Below are 19,235 nucleotides of genomic sequence, written 5' to 3'. Positions count from 1 at the left end.
AAAAAGTTCAAATTTTTAAAACTTGTTAGTAGTAATAATTTGCAACGACATAGTCAATGTAATTCTATAAGTGAAGTCTGTGAAGGGTGATGTCTACACAGTCGTATAATTCTATTACTGTTTGGTATAGAGAGTATGGCGTGTGTGCGGCCTAAATCCTCCTTGATAGAGAGATAATTTTCGAACGGTTAATAAAAGGAAATGGTAAAATAGTAAAAATGTCATTTGTTAAATGTTAAGTTAATGAAAAATCAAGTTCTTATTTTCTAGTAAAAAAAATATAATCTACATTTTACGAGACAGTTAAAAGCAAAGAATAATAAGTAGTTGAGATCCTCTATATATGGTAGCATCATTTCAAGGAATGTCATCCATGTGTTAGGTAAACCTATTCTTTTTAATCCTACTTTTGCAACCAAAATCTCATAATTCATATATTATAATTACATAAACAAAGTGAAAGTAAAACTACAAAAGAGAGTAAAATATTAAAATATTTACAATTTTTTTTTGTTTGGATAAAAGCAAAATATGGCAAGTGGAGTTGCAAGTTTTCCAGCAGTGGATGCTGAAAAAGAATTGAATCCACAAACCAATAAGGAATTTCAAGTTGATTCAGTGTCATCACAAGTTGCTTCCTCACTTGAAAAAGAGGTAAATCATTTCTATTTTTTTTTTAAAAAAAAACTAATCGAGATATTAAAATCGTTCAGACTCAAATCTGCTAAGAGAAGAAACTTCATAAATTTTCAATAATAGATCGAAGTTTGACGATGTTGTATGTCCTCTTCATTGGTAAACTTGACAATTATTTCTCGTTAATGAACTTCGAAATAACAAAACATTTTTATCATAGTAGTAGTTGATTTGATCGAATCTGAAATATCTTATTAAGAATGAAGAAATCGTATCTATCTCACCACAACCACTGATCAGATATAATTTATAATTATGAGATTGAGAGTATTAACTTAGTCATAACTTACTAGCATTCTATTGAATGAAAAAAAAAATGACACAAGATCAATTTTTCATGCATGAGAAAAATAAACCATAGTATATATTTTCATTTTCTTTTTTTCGATAAAATGGTTTTGCAAGTAAGATCTATATATTTATGAAGATTATGATTTATATAATTATACTGAATATGTTATTATTATTTTAACGCAGGCGAAGGAAAAATTGGACAAAATGAAAAATGAAAAAGATAGAAAAGATGCAATACAAAATTTTAAGACTGCTATGATTATCTCTGGAGTTGTTGTTGCTGTTGCTGGGGCTATTTTTGCCATTACCAAAAAGCTCAGGGAGAGATCAAATTAAATTAGCACTTTAATTTATTTATAATATATAGTTTTAAACCCTTTTTTAAGTTTTTTATTTTAATATTCATCAAATTCATATATATAAAGAATTTGCTAATGTTTATTTTATGTTTTAGGTTTTAATGTTTTTTATAGTGAAGAGGTAATTTATAATTTTGTTATGGGATAATGTTTATGAGGACAATTTTGAGTCATTTTGATAGGTGTATACATTGAATTTGATATATGTTTAAAATCTCAATGAATTATTTGAGTTTTATATTCCTAAAATATATTTTAATTTTCTATTTTTAAAGATATATTTGTGAATCTGATTAAATATATTTAATTTTCAATTAATTAAAATTTTATTTTCATGGATCATTATAAATTTTAATGAATTATGAACCAAGAAATCACATAATTAATCTTTTTAAAATATTTATTTCAACAATAATAGTAACTTTCTCAATATATCTGTGGAGGGTAAATCTTAGAGGTGTGGTAGAGAGACTGTTATCGATAAACATTCTTCAAATCATAGTTAAAATATAATAAATAGAAAAACAATAGATAATAATATAACAATATTAAAATGGACTACACGGACCAAAACTTTCATCTTACGAATACTAATAAGGATAACAAGACAAAACATTCCTACCTGCTAGCATATATAAATTTTATTTTTTAAAAAAAATATAAAACTCAAATTTACTATTAACATTAATAAATTTCTCTCAAGACCAAATACCTAAAATGATTGAGCAAAGTCTTAATTTCGAGCTTTTAATATGAAAAAAATTTTATTCACTACATTTGAAGAAGCGAAATTCTTTTTAAATTGACTTTTAGTTTATTACTTAAACAAATGATATAAGTCAAAAACATACAAGTTAAAAAAAATTTGAATTTTTTTTTGAATCGATCGAAATTGCTGTTAGATATCAAACTTTATGGATAATCTATTTCTCTATATTATTTAATAATATATTTTAGAAATATATATATACTCACATAAACATATTATATTTATAATTATATTATATTCATCTCAAAAAATTTCACATAACTAATTAATAATTAAACGCTCTCTAACGAAAGAGACTCGAACCTCATCACAACCCCAGTTGTGATTAATGATTACTGATTAGCCTTTTAGAAGATCGGAAAACCCTAAAAATGGCTGATCGAGCTCTCTGTTCACTCTCATTTGACTGATAAATCTGCGGATGCGAGGTAATCTCACTATATATTTGTAATCAGTACTGTTTTCTGCTTTTAAATCCTTCAAAAAATGGATGATTTGATGCAAAAATCACTGAAAACCCCCGATTTTTTAGCTGTATTTACTAACAGTACAAGTGAAGGAATTGATAGAATTAGCTATTTGCCGGATGATATACTGCACAATATACTTTCATATCTGTACATCTTTGATGTTGTTCAGCTAAGCATTTTATCGAAAAGATGGAACTATATATGGAGGACAATGCCTTACTTGAATTTTGATATTAATAGCTTTGGTTGTGAAAGGATTGATAGGCTTTGGGATATGGGTATGGCTGAGAAATTCAAAGATTTTATCAATTGGGTGTTGATTAACCGATGTGGGGATAGCCTTGTTTGTTTTAAGCTTTGTTGTGGGGATATTTTTGGTAAAAGGGCTATTTTTCGATGGGTTCGTGTTGTGACAGCTCGAAATGTTCAAGAACTCGTGTTAGATTTTTGTCCTGCTGAGCCATTTGAGTTGCCATATTGTGTTGTGACTTGTGAATCCTTGCGAGTTTTGAAATTACGGCTTGATGGGTCTGTACTTAAGTTGTCTAATCATTTTGGATTTCATCAGCTTAAATTTCTTCATCTTGAAAAAGTTGAGTTATCAAACGAGCATTTGACGAGTTGCTTGTTCTCAAGACTAGAGAAACTGGTATTGGATGGTTGTACTTTTGGAACTATGACTATGCTTGATATTGTTTCAACGTCTCTGGTTTATGTGTCTCTACTGAACTATGTCAATAACGTAGAAGCTTACAACAATTGTATCGTCAAGATTTCTTGCCCGAATCTCAAGGTCTTGAAATATGGTGCTCCATTGGCAAAGGATATGATCATAGAGAATCTCTTGTCTATAGAAGTTGTTCACATCTTATTTTTTTATTCAGACGATGTAATAAAAGAAATTGGAATGCGTTTGCATAAGGTGTTCAAGAATGTCGCTTCTACATCAGCTTTGAAATTATGCAAAGGTTCTGTTGTTGGTTTGTATAGTGTATTTCATGGAGTAAGAAACTTCCCGGTCACGTTTTATAAGCTCAAGTCCTTAAAATTGGCAGTGGCAATTGACGAATCTTGCATGGAAATCATGATGCTATTGCTCAAGCATTCTCCTAATTTAGAGGTTCTTAATTTGTTTTCTGATGAGAATTACGGTTGGGATGAAAACTGGAAGTTCCATGATCCTAGTGAAAGCGTTTTGTGCCTGGAGTCTCATCTAAAGTTGATTCAGTTGGCTGGTTTCAAAAATGAAGATAAAGAGATAGAGCTACTGAGGTTTTTCCTCAAGAATGCACAAGTATTAGAAGAACTGATAATTGTTTGGGATAGCTGTAGTGGCATATCAGAAGAGGCAATAGAGGAGGTTTCCAACTTTCCTAGAGCTTCTTCACATGTTGTTGTCTCATTTCTTAATTTCAAACCCAAATCAAGATCTCGTTACCGGGACAATTCAGTTTAAAAGAGGTTCTGATTGTGAGACGCTATGTTGCTTGGACTTGGACTCTCCAAAAATGTTGTACTACTTTTGGAAGGTCCGACATACATTTGAAGTGTCCAAGTAACATAGGTTAGAAGTACCCTTTTTGGGAACTAGTGCATGAGCAAGCACATGAAGCCTTAACGAATTTCTACTACTGTTTCGCCTTTTCAAAGAGCACTGGACAGACTTCAATGAAGCATATTTGACTCCGGACAAAGAAGCATTCAACTTGTCGACAGATGTTACATGCGTATACAAGATTTAGGAAGTATCAGTCATCTCTTTCTGCACTATATGGTTGTTGTTGACCTCTGAAACGTGTTTTATTATGTTTTCGGACTCGCGTAGGTCATGCCATACACAGTTAAAGATGCATATGAATGCTTTAATCATGAAGAAGATCTGGATGTCCCTGCAAGTATTGATGTTTTTGGTGTATTTCAACTCCAAATTACTCCTCCCAACTATAAGCTAGATGTTTGTGTAACTTATTTAGGTTGATGAACAACTTAAGTCATGTAAATTACTTGATCTCTTTTGTAACTTTTGCATCTTCATGATGTTTTTCTCAATAAAACTTACTTATTTCATCAAAGAGAATGGATACTTTCACTTCGCTTTGTTTTTTTCGTATTATTATTGTATGTTGTTTTATTTGCTTCAGTTTTCGTAGTATTTGTTGTTTCTATTGTTCTGTTCTAATATTTTGATGTGCTTTACTTGAGCTGAGAGTTTATCGGAAACTCTAGATCTCTCTACTTTAATAAGGTTTGAATAAGATTGGATACACACCCCTTTTCCAAACCCCACTTGTGGGACTACACTTTTGTTGAGAACGATGGAAGTACAAACGGACTAGTTTGGATCTAAACGAAGGGATTAAGAGCGACTACTCGTAAATAAAACAATAATACATATTTTTACTATAATACAACATGCAAATGAGAGTAGAGAAATTGTTTTCAACATATCTAATTCAAGAAAAAACATATTAAAGCAGATTGGAAAAAAATCCGAAAGTAAGCAAATCATGACAAAATACTATAGAAATTATTAATAAGAACAATAAATATATTAAGATAATACAATAATCGAAGTACATAAGATAATATATATAGCAACAGAAACTGAAAGAGGGTCGACTTATTTTTCTCGCACACCACTCTAGGCAGTCTTACAGCGTCTGTAATACTTCAGCCTACTTACACCCACAGAATTGACTAAGTATAGAAATACTTAAACAGCAATGTCAAACAATAAACAAGCAGCGTTTACAGGAACAAGTCCCAACCTTTATTAATCGATAATTAATACAAAGGAAGGCTTCACAAATCAGTCTAAGGCTAGAAAACTCTCTGTCCCCTGCCTTAGACGAATTTCCACCTTAAATCAAAATTCTGCACAATGGCAGTTACATGCGGCGGTTACACATGACACCTGTCCGACACATGTCAGCCCAGAGTTCAAAACTAACTTTCCAACAGCTATATTTCCAACAGATAGAATCTAATTCAAATTACATTCTTATCTACACGAAATACTAATATTCTAACACTTAGAATATTTCAGGCTTCATTCCAACACTTAGAATAATCCTGCCAGCTTCCAACACTTAGAATATTTTAGCTGTCTTCCACACTTAGTTTTATTTCGGCAATTTCGGGTGAACTGCCTTTGTCTTTGACCTTGCCAAGTCTTCACAGCCTTGCTTCATCAAGTCAACATGCTGTCTTGCCAACGCCTTTAGCCCGCACGTAATCCATGCACGTTCAAGCTGCCTTGCCAACACCCAAGCACCTTGAACTTGTGTTGTACTGTTTTGCCATCATCCATGCCAAGACCAATGCCCAAGTCCTTGGCATGTCTGCACGTAGTTATATCAAGTAGATTGCGGGTCTAACAAAACCAAATAACAAGAACTTACGAGATAAATACTACGACTACTATTATGAAAGTCGAAAGGATAAATAAGACAATGCTCAACTAGAAGGACAAAAATTGTATATTTCTTAATTGTAGGTTCAATGTAGTTAATTAAGTATATATTATAAGGACCAAAATTAGAGTGGATGGATGTTAAGGGACCAAAAACGTAAATACCTAAATTAATCACCGGGAAATGTCCGTAATTCACCTGAAACTGCCGTCTCACGGCCGTTCGCCGTCCCTTCGCCACCACAAACTCACAGTCCCCCGCCAGGTAACCAAACCAATCACTAACATCATCTTCAATTTCTCCATTTCCACCTCTGCCTTAAAAGTAAAATCATCATCTACACGCGCCGCTGCGAACTCCGGCAAGTTCATTTCTCCGTTCACCTCTATAGCTCCTCTTAAACCTTATCTCCTTTCGGAATGGAAATCTATTCTCTGTGGATGGCTCTGTAGTGTAATATCTGTTTACTCTCTGTCCAAAATTGTTCCCAAAGTGGGAAAATTCTCGTCTCTCATGAATCCGTTGGATGTTGTGAGGCTGAGAGAGGAGTGTTTGGTTTTGGGAGGTTTGTTTTTCGTTCGACTCGTTGGTAATTATCTGCAACAAGCGTTTCTATGGGAAGCTGCGTTGAATTGCGTGTATAAGATGAGGATTTGTGTTTTCCATAAGGTTTTGCAGAGAGATTTAGGATTTTTTGAGGGAGAAAAAGGGATTGCTGCTGGAGATGTTGCTTATAGGATTACTGCTGAAGCTTCTGATGTTGCTGATACTGTTTATTCTCTCTTGAATGTGAGTTGAGAAACTGATGCTAACCTATGTTGCTCGAACTCTCTAAAGATGTTGCTGCACCTGTGTTAGATCTCCAAAAATGTATAGCTGATGCTACACAAACCCACCAATATCTTTGAAGAGTCCGAGCAGCATAGTTTCTTACTACACAAGCCCTTGAGCCTAAAGTTTTGTGTATTTTTATAATGTTGAATGAACCACATTAAGACAATGATGCGTTGTTACTCCCAACGACAAAGCTCATGGATCATCTGTGTTTTCTGTATATGTTGTTGAACTGTGTGAACTGCATAATCGAAACGTTTTAACGGTTATAAGGGTACCCTTATATTTATTTGTTGTGCTTGCAAGTAATTACTCTCTTGGATCATGAATGTGAAATTTTGTTTTGATGGGTGGGATATCATATATAAAATATGAACCTATGATCTAAAAAAACGATTTTTGAACCCCCTTAACACTACACTAGACTAGAGCCTTCTCTTATGTCAAGAGGATTCACCTTATATATAACCAAAAAAGAATTGGTTTTGTTGTCTTTGTGGTAGGATAATTTTCCGGCGAAGAGGTTCGACCTCAGTGGCGATGAGATTCGATCTCAGATACTTATTTATGTCTGCAAGATGTCCCTCACTTGTGTGATCGTTTTGTTGGATAAGCACATAGAAATACTATTTTGGAAGAGTTCATTGGACTCCAATTCATGAGTGCTATTAGTACCATGCTGAACGATATGATTTGTTTCACTAAAAATTTAAGCTGTTAGAGAATTGATGCTTTTACTTTTATGTCTTCACCAAACTCTTTCTTTTCTCTTCCTAAATCTCGTGTTTTGCTATTTACAGACTATTGTTCCAAGTAGTCTTCAATTATCAGCAATGGCAGTTCAGATGTTGGTCATCAACCCTGTTCTATCATTACTTTCCGCCTTGGTGACTAAAGATGCATTAGTTCTTTGCTTCTATTATTATGAATTATTTATGAATGTTGGATGAGTTTATATCGAATCTTGATGGGTGTTATTTAAGGTGATCCCATTGATGGGTTTTGTGATTGGTTACTTGGGCGAAAAACTTCGTGATGTATCAAACAAGGCACATCTTGCTGCTGCTTCTCTCTCTTCCTATCTGAATGAGGTAAGTGTTTTTGGTTACATTAGCATATAATGAATCAATCAACTAGCTTTGATCCAAAACTAGTTGGTTTTTACCATATGAATTCTCTATATCCATTGTGTAATTCGAGGCCATTTCATTCCAATATGAAATTTTCAGTCAAAGCGCAATAGCTTCTTAGTCTTCTTAAGTTTTGAAGTTTGGTATAGCTTTTGTTTTTCCAAAATGAATGTATGCTCATGGACATTCCAACACATAAAGAAAATTTCTTCTACCTTCTCCCTTCTTTCTAGCTTTTTTGTTCTAATGTTACTCTCTTCCTTATATTCAAAGAATCAAGCTTTCGACAGTAACTGAAGGAAAATTACTACTTGTTACAGATCCTCCCATCAATTCTTTTCGTGAAGGCAAACAATGCAGAGTCCTGTGAAAGAAAGAAGTTCCAGTCACTTGCTTTTGCTGATCTATCTGCGACTATGGGAAAGAAGAAGTTGAAGTCATTTATTCCTCAGTTGGTACAGGCAATATATTTTGGCACCTTACTCACATTTAGCGCTGGAACGCTGCTTGTTTCAAAAGGTTCAATTGATTGCTCTGCCATGGTTTCTTTTGTGACATCCCTGGTTCTTTTGATCTCCCCAATCCAGGTTATGTTTCAATTATTGAAGGATTATGTTTCTGTAAGTTCATTTGTTTGAAATTTGATCTGTCTCGTATATCTGAAACAAGATAAATAGGTTATATTACTTCCATCCCATGTGCACAACACACTTCTAAACTAATTATTTTCTTGATCAACTTTGACAAATTTCAAAGAATCGAGATTTGAACTTTATGTGATGTTCTTCCCTTAAACCAACTCCACAAAGTAGAGGTAAAGTCTGACTACATTCTACCCTCCCCGGACCCCGCTTGTGGGGTTTCACTGGCTATGTTGTTGTTGTTGTCTTCCGTTAAACCAACTTTTGAATGACTACTTTATATATATTTTTTATATTACTTCAACTGTTGCAATGCACATTGCTTCGAGTCTGGTATTACTTGAAAGAAAGAAGCGTATTAAAGTAGGTTGTTATTTTACTCTTTAAAAAATGAAAGCATATAGCAGTAGGTGTTACCTGGGAGCCTGGACCCCATACATGGCTTTGTTTTTGGGCGTTGGGATAAGAATCAAGCAGCACAACCTACAAGTACAATTAATCATGAGATAGTTACCTTATGAATTGCTGATCTAATAGTACCAAATTATCCAGGTACTTGAATTGAATGGCGTGTAACAAAGTTAGTCAGGAGGTTGTCACATCAGAAGGCATCCATAGGAAGTTTTGAATAAAACTGTAAATCACTCAAAACTTTCCCTTAATAGAAGAAGCTTTTCTCGAGGCAGAGGCTTCATAAATTTGATCAACTTCTCGATCCCATTTATATTGGAAGTGACTTACACTTTTATGTTACCCTCTCCTCTTTTGACTATTTTTTTTTTCTTGTTCGGTCGGACTTTTCTCATACTGCTTCATGTTGATATTATGGTTTAGCATGTGCAGCAATTTTAACTATCAATCTGAATCTAAGAGTTGTGCAGGATGCGGGAAAAGCATACAATGAATTAAAACAAGGAGAGCCAGCAATTCAGCGCCTATTTAGTTTGAAAACATTTGAACCAGAGGTAAGTATATAACTTGTTGATTTCTATGACTTTGGTAATGGCATGTAAGATAGAGAGCGGCAGAACTAGAATTAGGTCTCTTCTTAAGTAACGATACAAAGTAATTTAGTATAGCATTGTTGAACCTGAAACCAAAAAACACATGCTGTCAGATTTAAGAGTCAAATACTTACAACCTGTGTTGTCTAAGGCTTATTTAAGGCGCGCTAGCCCTGAAAAGCTCAGGGAAGGCGCTTTAACTCGATTAGTTTTCAGTGTAGGCAAGGCAGTATGGTGTGCACCTCATTGTGCATGAGTTCTATCTTGAATTAAGCGGGTACTAAACAACAAATACAATAAGCACTAGTGTCTTACTCCCTTCATTTCAGTTTATGAGTCTTAGTTTGTATAGAATCGCTTCTTTTTGTAGATTCTTTACCTTTTGGTGTATACACAGTCAGATTTTTTGCCATGTTTATGAATGAGATACATTTACCTGATAAATAAAAAAGAAAGAAAGAGGCGTTCCTTTTGAGATATACTAAAAGGAAAATAAGAAACTTAGGTTAAAACTAAGGGAGTAGTTGTTAAGGAAAATAGTTTGAATGAATTTGTTACTTTTCCTTGAATTATGTATATATTTCTAGTTTTTCTTCAATTGCGCCTTCTTCTTCACTAAGACCTACAGTTAAATCGGCGTTGCACTTAAACCACAATCTACCTAGAGCGCTTTTTAGAGTTCTCACCTTTGATAACACTGCTTACAACTGCTTCCATTAATATCATTATTGCAAGCATATAGTCATCATGTTTTATTTATATCATCATTCGACAACATACCCGGTGTGATCCCATAAGTGGATTATGGGGAGGGTAGGATGTAGGCGGACCTTACCCCTACCTTTGTGCAGTGGAGAAGCTTTTTCCTGTAGACCTATGGCTCAAAAGTAGTGTAATCAAAGCAGGATTGAAAGGACAATAACAATAGCAAAATAACATTCATGTCATGATTGGTGAAGGAAAAAAGGGATAGCACTCCAGTGGCTACCAATTCAGTTCTATCTATTTTTCATTATCTTCTTATAATTTAGAAAGTCCGATCTTATTAGGTAGTTGTTTTACACTTTGCTTCTTTCATCTTCAACTTGGTATGATTGATTGATCTTCGCTAATATAAATTTCTTAAGTTCTTTCAATATAGGTTACTTCTATGTTGAACATCCTTGCATTTAATATTGTTATTTTAACTACTTAGGATCATGCAACCAAGTGTGCCTGAATACCTATGATGTACAAATATACAGGAAATTGTGAACCCTGATGCTGTTGACTTAGATTGTGTTGCTGGAGAAGTAAAATACTCTAATGTCTCTTTTAGATATGGAGACAATGGACCTCTTGTATTGAAAAACACGGACTTACACATTAAATCTGGAGAAATAGTTGCTCTCTGTGGACCATCAGGAGGAGGAAAAACGACTCTTGTAAAACTCCTTCTTCGCTTATATGATCCTTTACAAGGTTAGCAGCTTAATCACCACAAAACCACAGTCTAGCATTCTCTTTAGCCCTGATCCTATATGATGAATATGAAAGTTGTCTTCTACTGAAGCATGACTAGGTTTACTTCCTCACTAACAGGTTCCATTCTCATTGATGGTTTGGATATTAGAGGCATACGAATCAAGAGTTTAAGGAGAAACATTGGCTTGGTCTCTCAAGATACAGTAAGTCCAAACCTCTTTCCCTCTTTACAACCATGATATGATGAATTCTTTTGCCTTAATTATTTCCACATACTGCTAACCTTTATTAGTGGTTAGTTGTTGTAGTGTTCAGGACTTTTGATGCTTATGCATTTCACTTTCAAATGGCAGACAGTAGTTGTGTTAAGTTTTCTCCATTTTCTTTTGTTAATGTGTATTATATTTGTTGGAGTTGGGGGTTGGGAATGGAGACTCATTACCTGGTGATTGTTTATACTCTACTTCTTTGCGTGATCCTCTTGTTACATTCCATAGAGCGGAGTATTTCACCTCAATCTACCATGTTCTATACAATCAAAAACTTCCATGTTCTAGAGGGCTAAGCTACATGATATTTAACCAGAATCACCTGGCAGTATGGGGTAAGCAGATGATTGATATTCTCGTTGTGGATGGCAAGAATTGGAGACATAAATTATGTTAGAGCCAATAGAGGTTCAATGATTAGTTTGTTGCTAAAACTGAGGTTTTTACACTATAAGGATCTAGTTGAAGGAGAGAAATTTTAGACAAATCGTCTAAAGATTCTCCAAAGCAACAATTTCCCATGGCTTTTTGACCCAAATTTGAATTTTGTACTGCAGTGTTTCAAAATTGGGGACTGTTTCCTCTTTTTAAGTTTTAGTCCTTGATTTTGCTCTAATATTTGTTTCATTTTCTTCTTTGTATCCGAGAAACATTAAGAAAAGTTACCACATTAAGTTTAGAAAATCTTCTTAGCGAAGGGAGTGCTTCCAGGTTCTTTACCAATGGATGTTCCTCAGGAACTAATTGGGCATTGTAAGGATTACCTATGTTTCCTAATTATTTTGATCCAGTCTATTTCTTGGATATCAATTGATAGAAAGTTGAAATTCTTTCTAAGTTTGTAGATATTTGGATATGTAAATGTGTAATAGTGAAAACACTACAGTCCAACATCGGATAAAATATAAATGTGCAATATACTTTGTGAAATCTGCTTATAAATACTATGTGAAAATATTGTTAGACAATTGACATTTTTCCAGCTTATTATTATTTTTACTGTTTTTACTTATTTTAGTTTAGTGCTTCCTATTTTCTAGCTAGACTTAGTCAACTTTAGTTGCTCAACTTTCTGAAGTTAGTGGCGCGGTCAGTGGCCCCCTTTTATGGTAGTTAGTAGCACATGTTTTATTTAGTTTTAATGTTTATGTTTTTTCCTTGTATAAATTCCGACTTTCTGCAGATTAATATACATAAGGAATTTCATAAGTTCACTCTATTTTTATTTTTTCAAATCAGTTTCTTGAGTATTTTTGTTCTAACAAATGTTTCCTACAATCTTACTTGATTAGCTATTAAGCATCTATTTTTGAATAATGGTACCTGTCCTTCTGATTGACCTCCTTATGTTTTGAGTCTATCTCAACTAAATTTACTTCCGTTTTGGCAAAGCTCCTCATCTCGAAAAAGTTGAACTAATACTTCCTCAACTTTTTCCATGTTTGTGCTCATGCCTCATAGACTAATATATAGTAGTTCCACTTATTTTAGGAAGCTTTTAGTTTTTCAGTTTCAAAAAAATAAATGCTTCCTAAAATAAGTGGAACTACTATATATTAGTTGGACTTCAAATTTTACATTTCAATTCAAAATACCTGTTCCTGAAAGTGGGGGGACATTGCTTTTATTATCTAGAAGTTAATTGAAACATTTCATTTAATATAAGTAGATTTTCTAGCAAAGAGATAGCATCTTGTTGAACCAACTGTCCGCTTTTCACACTTGGGTTGATACGTGATACTCTGTAATAATCTGGAGCTAACTCCTACGTTGTAAACACATTCCTTAAATTCACGCTAGCAAGGTCAACTGAAGTGGGAAATAGGAACTACACAGCTGAATTGTTTTCCAATTTTTTAAAAATTCTGTCAGACATTATTTTCTGGAAGTGTTGCCGAGAACATTGGATATAGGGATAGAATGGCTGGTATTGATATGGAGAGGGTGAAGCTTGCTGCCAGAAATGCAAGTGCGGAAGAATTTATTGAAGCGCTGCCTCTTAGCTATGAGACAAATGTTGGACCTAGGGGCTCAATTTTCAGTGGAGGGCAGAAGCAAAGGTATGATACTTTTCCCACCAATACCTTTGATTTTCTGAATTTTCTTATATATTTCTCACACACAATCAATCAGTAGTATGCCTAACTTTTTTTGAAAGAAAACTTTCCCCTCTTGAGAACGTCTTCTCAAACGAAAGGAGTAACAGAATCTCACACCAAGAAAGTTGTGTCAATCCAAAAATGGTAGGAAGAGAAGTCGATCTAATATTGACTAGTCCTTGATTCTCAGATTGACTGTGGTCTTCCTCTTCAGTTGATTTTCTCAACAGATTAATGTTTTTCCAAATTCATTTTGGGTCCCCTTTTCGTGTACTTCAGCTTCTTTGTTTTCATCAATTTTAATTGGATAATTCCTGTGGATCCAGGGTGTGTTTGAATTCATTCTCTCCTTATTTCTTCACTGAATTGAGATTATTCTCTACCTTCTCAAGGGATAGATATTTTGGGAATGCTATGGAACCTATACCAATGCTCTTGTTACCTTAAGGCTTACTGCAATTGTAAACATAGGGGCTGTCATAGGCATAGCTAACCTGTTTTGATCTAGGAAATTCTCTCATTCCTTTCTATTTTCATCTCAGAATAGCTATTGCTCGGGCTCTTTATCAGGATCCATCTATTCTAATATTGGATGAAGCTACTTCAGCATTAGACAGCAAGTCAGAGCTGTTGGTAAGACAAGCTCTGCAGCACCTGATGCAAAATCGTACTGTAAGTGAAAGAAGCTTCTATAGTTTTGTTTATAGTTCAGTACCATGGCTCCTCAACCTCTCCTGTCCCTCGTCATAATTATTTTTACCGAAGTTAAAATTCAGGTTCTCTCTGTTAACCATGATGTAGCATATGGAATGGAAATATATACGAATCTTACCTACCAAAAAGGAAGTACAAAAAAGCAAATGCCTATTCTGGTAAAGCGGGGTAAGTCTCACAGACACAGTAGATGAGTGATGAGGACGTAGGTTAACAGTCTCCACAAGATAGGGAACCTCGCAATACAACTGGTAGGGGGTAGTTATATGCACGTTTGGTACTGATTTACATGTTCTGTACCTTTATCATTATTGAATTATGTACCACATAGTAAAACTGTGGATACCCCTTAGACCTCACCCTGTTTGATTTCATTTTCTTCTGCATAATTTTTTTCACACGAATGAAAGAACTAAATTCTTGGCTTCTGGCAAACATTCTTACTGGGTGCTGTTGAAAACGTGCCTGAGATGTGAGAAAATCCGACTTTGTTGGCACTAGAAGTGTCTTAAGCCATCTTGATTTGAAGTTTGCTAATTGCTGACACATTTTATTGCCAAGAATATTTGACGATATCTTTCACATGCACACACACACTCACACACCTATCCTTCAGGGCAATTCTAATTATCGTCTAAATCTTTACATGCAGGTACTAGTGATTGCTCACCGCTTGGAAACAGTTTTAATGGCTGAACGAGTTTTCCTTTTAGAAGATGGATACTTGCAGGAGGTTCCTCGCGCCTCTCTTTTAGACAGTCGAAGTGGCTCACTGGCATCGATGAGTTTAACAATATGATGTTTATATGAAGCTAAAGGTCTGCTTCTTGGAAATGAATATGCATTTGTTGCTCTAGTATGGAAGTATGTCCTACAACTTCCTTATCCTTCCCATGTAAGCTGCTCGTCGCGTCAAATGCCCCTTTATATGAAGCTAAAGGTCTGTAAAGTGTTGTAAACTGCTTGTACAAGTACTTACAGAGTGATGTATATCATTGAATATCTTTACATACGTTAGAAAATGCACCAGAGGCAACACAATAATGTTTTTTTTTTGGGCCTCGTATATTCTAGTGGTAAATGATCAATTGAATTTAAGTGTGGGGATTATAGATCAATACTTTAATTTTTACCCCCCTGTGAGACAAAAAAATCAACTTTTTTAGCATATATTTTCGCTTCATAATATAATTGAGGAATTTTTGCAAATATTCACTATAATAATCTTAATTATGTCTCATAGTTATAGTTTGCATATTTACGGGTTGTAGTAGCTATATTTTAAACTTGCTTATTTGTATAATTTGCAGGTGAATTTGTATGTTTCACGGGTATGTTTGTAAAATCGAGTTATCTTTGTAAAACTCAAAATAGTGAATTTCTCATGCAAATACAAACATCTGAACTTCTAAACATATATACAAACTATATTATACAAAAGCTATATAAATTTTGAATTATACAAACTCGAAACCTCAGCCCATATAATGATCACCGAATGTTGGTCGCGAATGATAATTATATATAATTATGATAACTAATTAACTAGCATATGTTTGTTAACCACGTAAACAAAATTTAAAGATGAACAAACCATTCAATTAGGCCCAACAATATACATTTATATGGTCCATGGGCCTGAGGGCTGCAAAGCTTAGCCCAATAAGATGAATTGCGCGGGAAGTTTTGCCGCCATTTGGAAGTAGAAAAAACTCCATTTTCACAAATTTTGATTCAAACTCTCATCACTCTCCGCAGTAAATCATCCATAGCAGAGGTTAGTTTTTTTTTTTTTTTTGTATATTCTCTGCATAATTGGTGTTAATTTGATCTTCGTGAATGAATTCAGTGTCCGATCTTCTGTTAAAAAAATATTAAGAATATGTACATGTTGAATCCCTCCGGGTAGTTTGTGTGTTTACTGGTTTTGATTTTGAACCCTTCAGTTTTGTTTTAATAATGAGTTTTTGTTTCCCGGTGTCTACCCATAATTTTCTGTGTAGAGATTTCCCTGATTTACATTTAATAGTGTATCAAGTTGCTACACAAAATTGTGATAAATAGATCTTTTCTTTTTTTTAATGATTTGGGTTGTTACACTTTGTTCATTTGTGTAATTGGTTTTGTACTTTCTGTAATTATGGGTAATGAAAAATCAAGGTTCTTGGAAGTGTTTTGCAATTTTTTTTAAAAAAAAAATCCTTGAAAAAAATGCAGTCAATGGTAAATTATGATTCCCAAATGATATCTATGTCATTCTTTGAACAATGGAATCTATTGAGGTAATGGTTTGATGTAAAATATGATGTTAGAAGTTTTAGCGGGTTAGAATTGTTTAATCTTGTTTAGTAGATGCGTACTGTGCATGTTCGATGATGGATGTGATTGTTTTTATATAAGCAACTGTTAATAGTATTGTCGTATTCTGATTTTCGATGGTGTAAGAAACTTTAACTCACAGGCTTCTGATTTGTTGTCTTTTAAAGTTTTAATTGCAAGAGCTTGTGAAAGTGTATAAGGTTTACTATTTGTTTACTAGAGCTCTTGAACCAGAAGCTTAATATTGGAAAGAGATGGAAAGGTTTTTAAGCATTTATGAGTTCTGAATTTGATTTTCTTCATTGGTACAGCTAGTCGTTGAAATGCTTGTAGATGTGATATATCACTCAAAATCCTAAATTTCGTGTAGCGAATGAATTTGAGATACAGATGGAAAATTTGATATATTTTAGTTGATTTCTGTTGTTCATTGGAAGTTAATGATGGATGTCATGAGACAGGAAATGCAATGGCATGAAGAAACAGAATCTCAATTTTGAGCTTTTATTTTGTTTTTGTTTGGTAGACATGGACATGTCAAATCCTGCCGTCTTTGTCAATGCTGAGTTCCTCAAGGAGCATGTAGGACGGAAGGTTCGAACAGTGGTTCAGGTTATGCAATCTGATGGTGATAAAGTCATTGGAAAATCCACGGATGAAAAAGAATTAGTTGTGAAAGGAAATCCACCTAATGCTCTTTCAACTTTTGTTGAAGTAATTGGTATAGCTGACACTATCCAGTCTATTGAAGCAGAAATTTGGACCAATTTTGGTGATACATTTGGTATGTCTTGCTTATGTTATTCATATATATACACTTGGCTTCTCCTATATCCGTTAATGCATTTGAATGTCAATTTGTACCAAATTTGTTTCACTGGCAATCAAATCCATGATTTTATTACTTGTTGTTTCTTTTGCTTCATTTACGTCTTTTTTGTCGTTTTGCTACTGTTCTTCTCCTTTATCTTTAGCATTATTTTCTCATTACTGTATTTTCTTCCATACTTGAGTTTGATATGTTATACTTGAACCGAGGGTCTATCACAAATAGTCACTCTATCTTCACAAGGTAGTAAGACTATATACACACCACCCTCCCCAAACTCCACTCGTGGAATTACACTGGGTTTGTTATTGTTGTTTTGCCCTTCTTTATGTCTTGTTCTGCGTATTTTTTCAAGGTCATTTTGTAAGTTGCGAATATAGAACTGCCTAAGGCCAATGAACCATATAGTCTTCATACTCATCACTGAAAAGGAAAAGGATGGTGTTCTTTGATAAAGTTCATAACCCTATAATTGATGATAACACTATGAATATGCAAACTTTATGGTTATCATCTACCAGAAACCTTAAGATCTATAGATATTCAACAGATGAGTGGGTTGTAGTCAATTAAGTGAACTGAATAATAGATTGTAGAGTTAAACATTATTGTCCTTCCCAACTCGGCCAATTTTATCTTCATTCCTTCACTTCTCTGAAATGTTTCTATACAAATGGTGACTGGGGAGGGTAAAGTTTACGATGTCCCTGTTCTATATGAAATTCAAGGATTAAAACAAAGGGAGATTTGGTTAGTGCGACTTTTCAGGTTATGATATCTATATTTACGGTAGTGTTCTACTTTGTTTACAATCCTATCATCATGCGATAGCTGTTTTTATACTTGCTCTGTCAAACATATTCAAGACCAATGTAGTCATCAATTATGTCCAAACTGCATTTATTTTTGACACATTGTATAAGCATTTCATGTTGCTTGTTAAACTTCTACTCATGACTTAAGGTTTATAGAAACTTTATGATGTGTATCTAGTGCTTGTCTCTTGATGATATATACTTGCTAATCTACAAGTTCTTCAATATGTGACAGATGTTAATAGCTATGACAAGGTGTGCAGACTAGCAAATGGTGACAGTAAGCACTTGTTTATCTGAGAAATGATTTATAAAAGAGGACATATATCCTCTTATTTCTGCTGCATTGTTCCAGAGTTTCAATGTATTATAAGTAGTTTGAAGTACTCCTGAAAACTTTGGATTTTCAGCTTCTATTTAGGGTTTCATCAACAGAAGTTAAGCTCTGTGCTTAGATGTAAACTTGTTTTTCTTCAACTTATGCTATTTGGTATTTTGAACACTAATATTTGTGGTTCCACTAGTTAGTCAACTTGGCATTAAACTAGCTGTGTTACATACATAAGTTGTAACTTGTAAGTATGAACTATGTCTAGTTCTAGAAAACTTGTTCATTTCGGAGTTATGTACACTGGTTTGCGAAAGCAATAGGAGACTTGCTCAGGTGTTCTTTATTAGGCAAAAACCTATTTAAAGGTGAGATCTTCATGTTCTTGAATTCCCACTTTTAGCTTCAAATATATGTATTAAACTACCATATTCTATCTACTATTACAAGCCCCATGATATGTAGGACATCATATGATTTATAAAGATAATCATGTGTACATAGTCTTATGAAGATATAAAAATCGTTTTTATAGATCCTCAACTCAAGTTATGCATATCAATAATCAAGTATGTAAAGAAAATAACACAGTTAAGAGAGTACTATAACAAACAACTAGTTGATAATTGAAGCAAAATAATTTTTTTTTAAAAAATCATAGTAAAACTGAAATCGAAGGATAATCTAGTAGGAGACTAATAATAATAATCCTAATTGAAAAAACACTCTATAAAATCACATTCTCGATAAGTCATGTATGTGACATTAACACTCTGTTTATTGTATAG

At 33.9% G+C, this 19,235-nt stretch overlaps 4 protein-coding genes and 1 long non-coding RNA gene across 7 annotated transcripts; 4 read left to right on the top strand and 1 right to left on the bottom strand.

Moving 5' to 3' along the window:
• Window positions 1–369: 369 nt before the first annotated feature.
• LOC101251713 (uncharacterized) lies at window positions 370–1,569 on the top strand. The gene is made up of 2 exons (XM_004246457.5): window positions 370–654; window positions 1,174–1,569. The coding sequence occupies exons 1-2, from the start codon at window positions 532–534 to the stop codon at window positions 1,324–1,326; spliced, it is 276 nt and encodes a 91-aa protein (XP_004246505.1). The 5' UTR covers window positions 370–531; the 3' UTR covers window positions 1,327–1,569.
• Window positions 1,570–2,338: 769 nt separating this feature from the next.
• On the top strand, window positions 2,339–4,665 carry LOC101252019 (FBD-associated F-box protein At2g26860). The gene has a single exon (XM_004246458.5). It carries the CDS (start codon window positions 2,605–2,607, stop codon window positions 4,042–4,044), a length of 1,440 nt encoding a protein of 479 aa, XP_004246506.1. The 5' UTR covers window positions 2,339–2,604; the 3' UTR covers window positions 4,045–4,665.
• Window positions 4,666–5,335: 670 nt separating this feature from the next.
• Window positions 5,336–6,307, bottom strand: LOC104649072 (uncharacterized). Its single transcript, XR_743059.3, has 2 exons — window positions 6,166–6,307; window positions 5,336–5,961 (listed from the first exon to the last, which is right to left on the bottom strand). It is a non-coding gene; the product is annotated as an uncharacterized lncRNA (long non-coding RNA).
• On the top strand, window positions 6,054–15,326 carry ABCB24 (ABC transporter B family member 24). Of its 3 annotated transcripts, XM_004246459.5 has the most exons (10): window positions 6,058–6,790; window positions 7,636–7,722; window positions 7,819–7,926; window positions 8,286–8,552; window positions 9,488–9,571; window positions 10,855–11,071; window positions 11,192–11,277; window positions 13,216–13,403; window positions 13,985–14,114; window positions 14,809–15,326. In XM_004246459.5, exons 1-10 carry the CDS (start codon window positions 6,185–6,187, stop codon window positions 14,953–14,955), a joined length of 1,920 nt encoding a protein of 639 aa, XP_004246507.1. In that variant the 5' UTR covers window positions 6,058–6,184; the 3' UTR covers window positions 14,956–15,326. The 3 variants fall into 3 exon arrangements, with proteins under 3 accessions (XP_019071330.1, XP_019071329.1, XP_004246507.1); XM_019215784.3 differs by lacking the exon at window positions 13,985–14,114 and having other exon boundaries at window positions 6,056–6,790; window positions 14,809–14,950; XM_019215785.3 differs by lacking the exons at window positions 13,216–13,403; window positions 13,985–14,114 and having other exon boundaries at window positions 6,054–6,790; window positions 14,809–15,168.
• Window positions 15,327–15,807: 481 nt separating this feature from the next.
• Window positions 15,808–18,625, top strand: LOC101252714 (replication protein A 14 kDa subunit B). Its single transcript, XM_004246460.5, has 3 exons — window positions 15,808–15,933; window positions 17,002–17,259; window positions 18,355–18,625. The coding sequence occupies exons 2-3, from the start codon at window positions 17,004–17,006 to the stop codon at window positions 18,417–18,419; spliced, it is 321 nt and encodes a 106-aa protein (XP_004246508.1). The 5' UTR covers window positions 15,808–15,933; window positions 17,002–17,003; the 3' UTR covers window positions 18,420–18,625.
• Window positions 18,626–19,235: the final 610 nt, after the last annotated feature.

Source organism: Solanum lycopersicum, chromosome 9 (assembly GCF_036512215.1).
Source record: "Solanum lycopersicum chromosome 9, SLM_r2.1".
In the NCBI taxonomy this organism is placed as follows: domain Eukaryota; kingdom Viridiplantae; phylum Streptophyta; class Magnoliopsida; order Solanales; family Solanaceae; genus Solanum; species Solanum lycopersicum.
The sequence above is the reverse complement of the archived record's forward strand: the minus strand, read 5'-3'. Positions and strand labels throughout refer to the sequence as shown.

Excerpts from the sequence above, each read along its gene's own strand:
- ABCB24 (XM_004246459.5), top strand. The coding sequence starts at position 6,185 with ATGTCCGTAATTCACCTGAAACTGCCGTCTCACGGCCGTTCGCCGTCC. Across the intron at positions 7,723-7,818 it reads TATCATTACTTTCCGCCTTG|GTGATCCCATTGATGGGTTT; the intron begins GTGACTAAAGAT and ends GTGTTATTTAAG. Across the intron at positions 14,115-14,808 it reads ACCTGATGCAAAATCGTACT|GTACTAGTGATTGCTCACCG; the intron begins GTAAGTGAAAGA and ends CTTTACATGCAG.
- LOC101252019 (XM_004246458.5), top strand. The coding sequence starts at position 2,605 with ATGGATGATTTGATGCAAAAATCACTGAAAACCCCCGATTTTTTAGCT.
- LOC101252714 (XM_004246460.5), top strand. The coding sequence starts at position 17,004 with ATGGACATGTCAAATCCTGCCGTCTTTGTCAATGCTGAGTTCCTCAAG. Across the intron at positions 17,260-18,354 it reads CAATTTTGGTGATACATTTG|ATGTTAATAGCTATGACAAG; the intron begins GTATGTCTTGCT and ends AATATGTGACAG.
- LOC101251713 (XM_004246457.5), top strand. The coding sequence starts at position 532 with ATGGCAAGTGGAGTTGCAAGTTTTCCAGCAGTGGATGCTGAAAAAGAA. Across the intron at positions 655-1,173 it reads CTTCCTCACTTGAAAAAGAG|GCGAAGGAAAAATTGGACAA; the intron begins GTAAATCATTTC and ends ATTTTAACGCAG.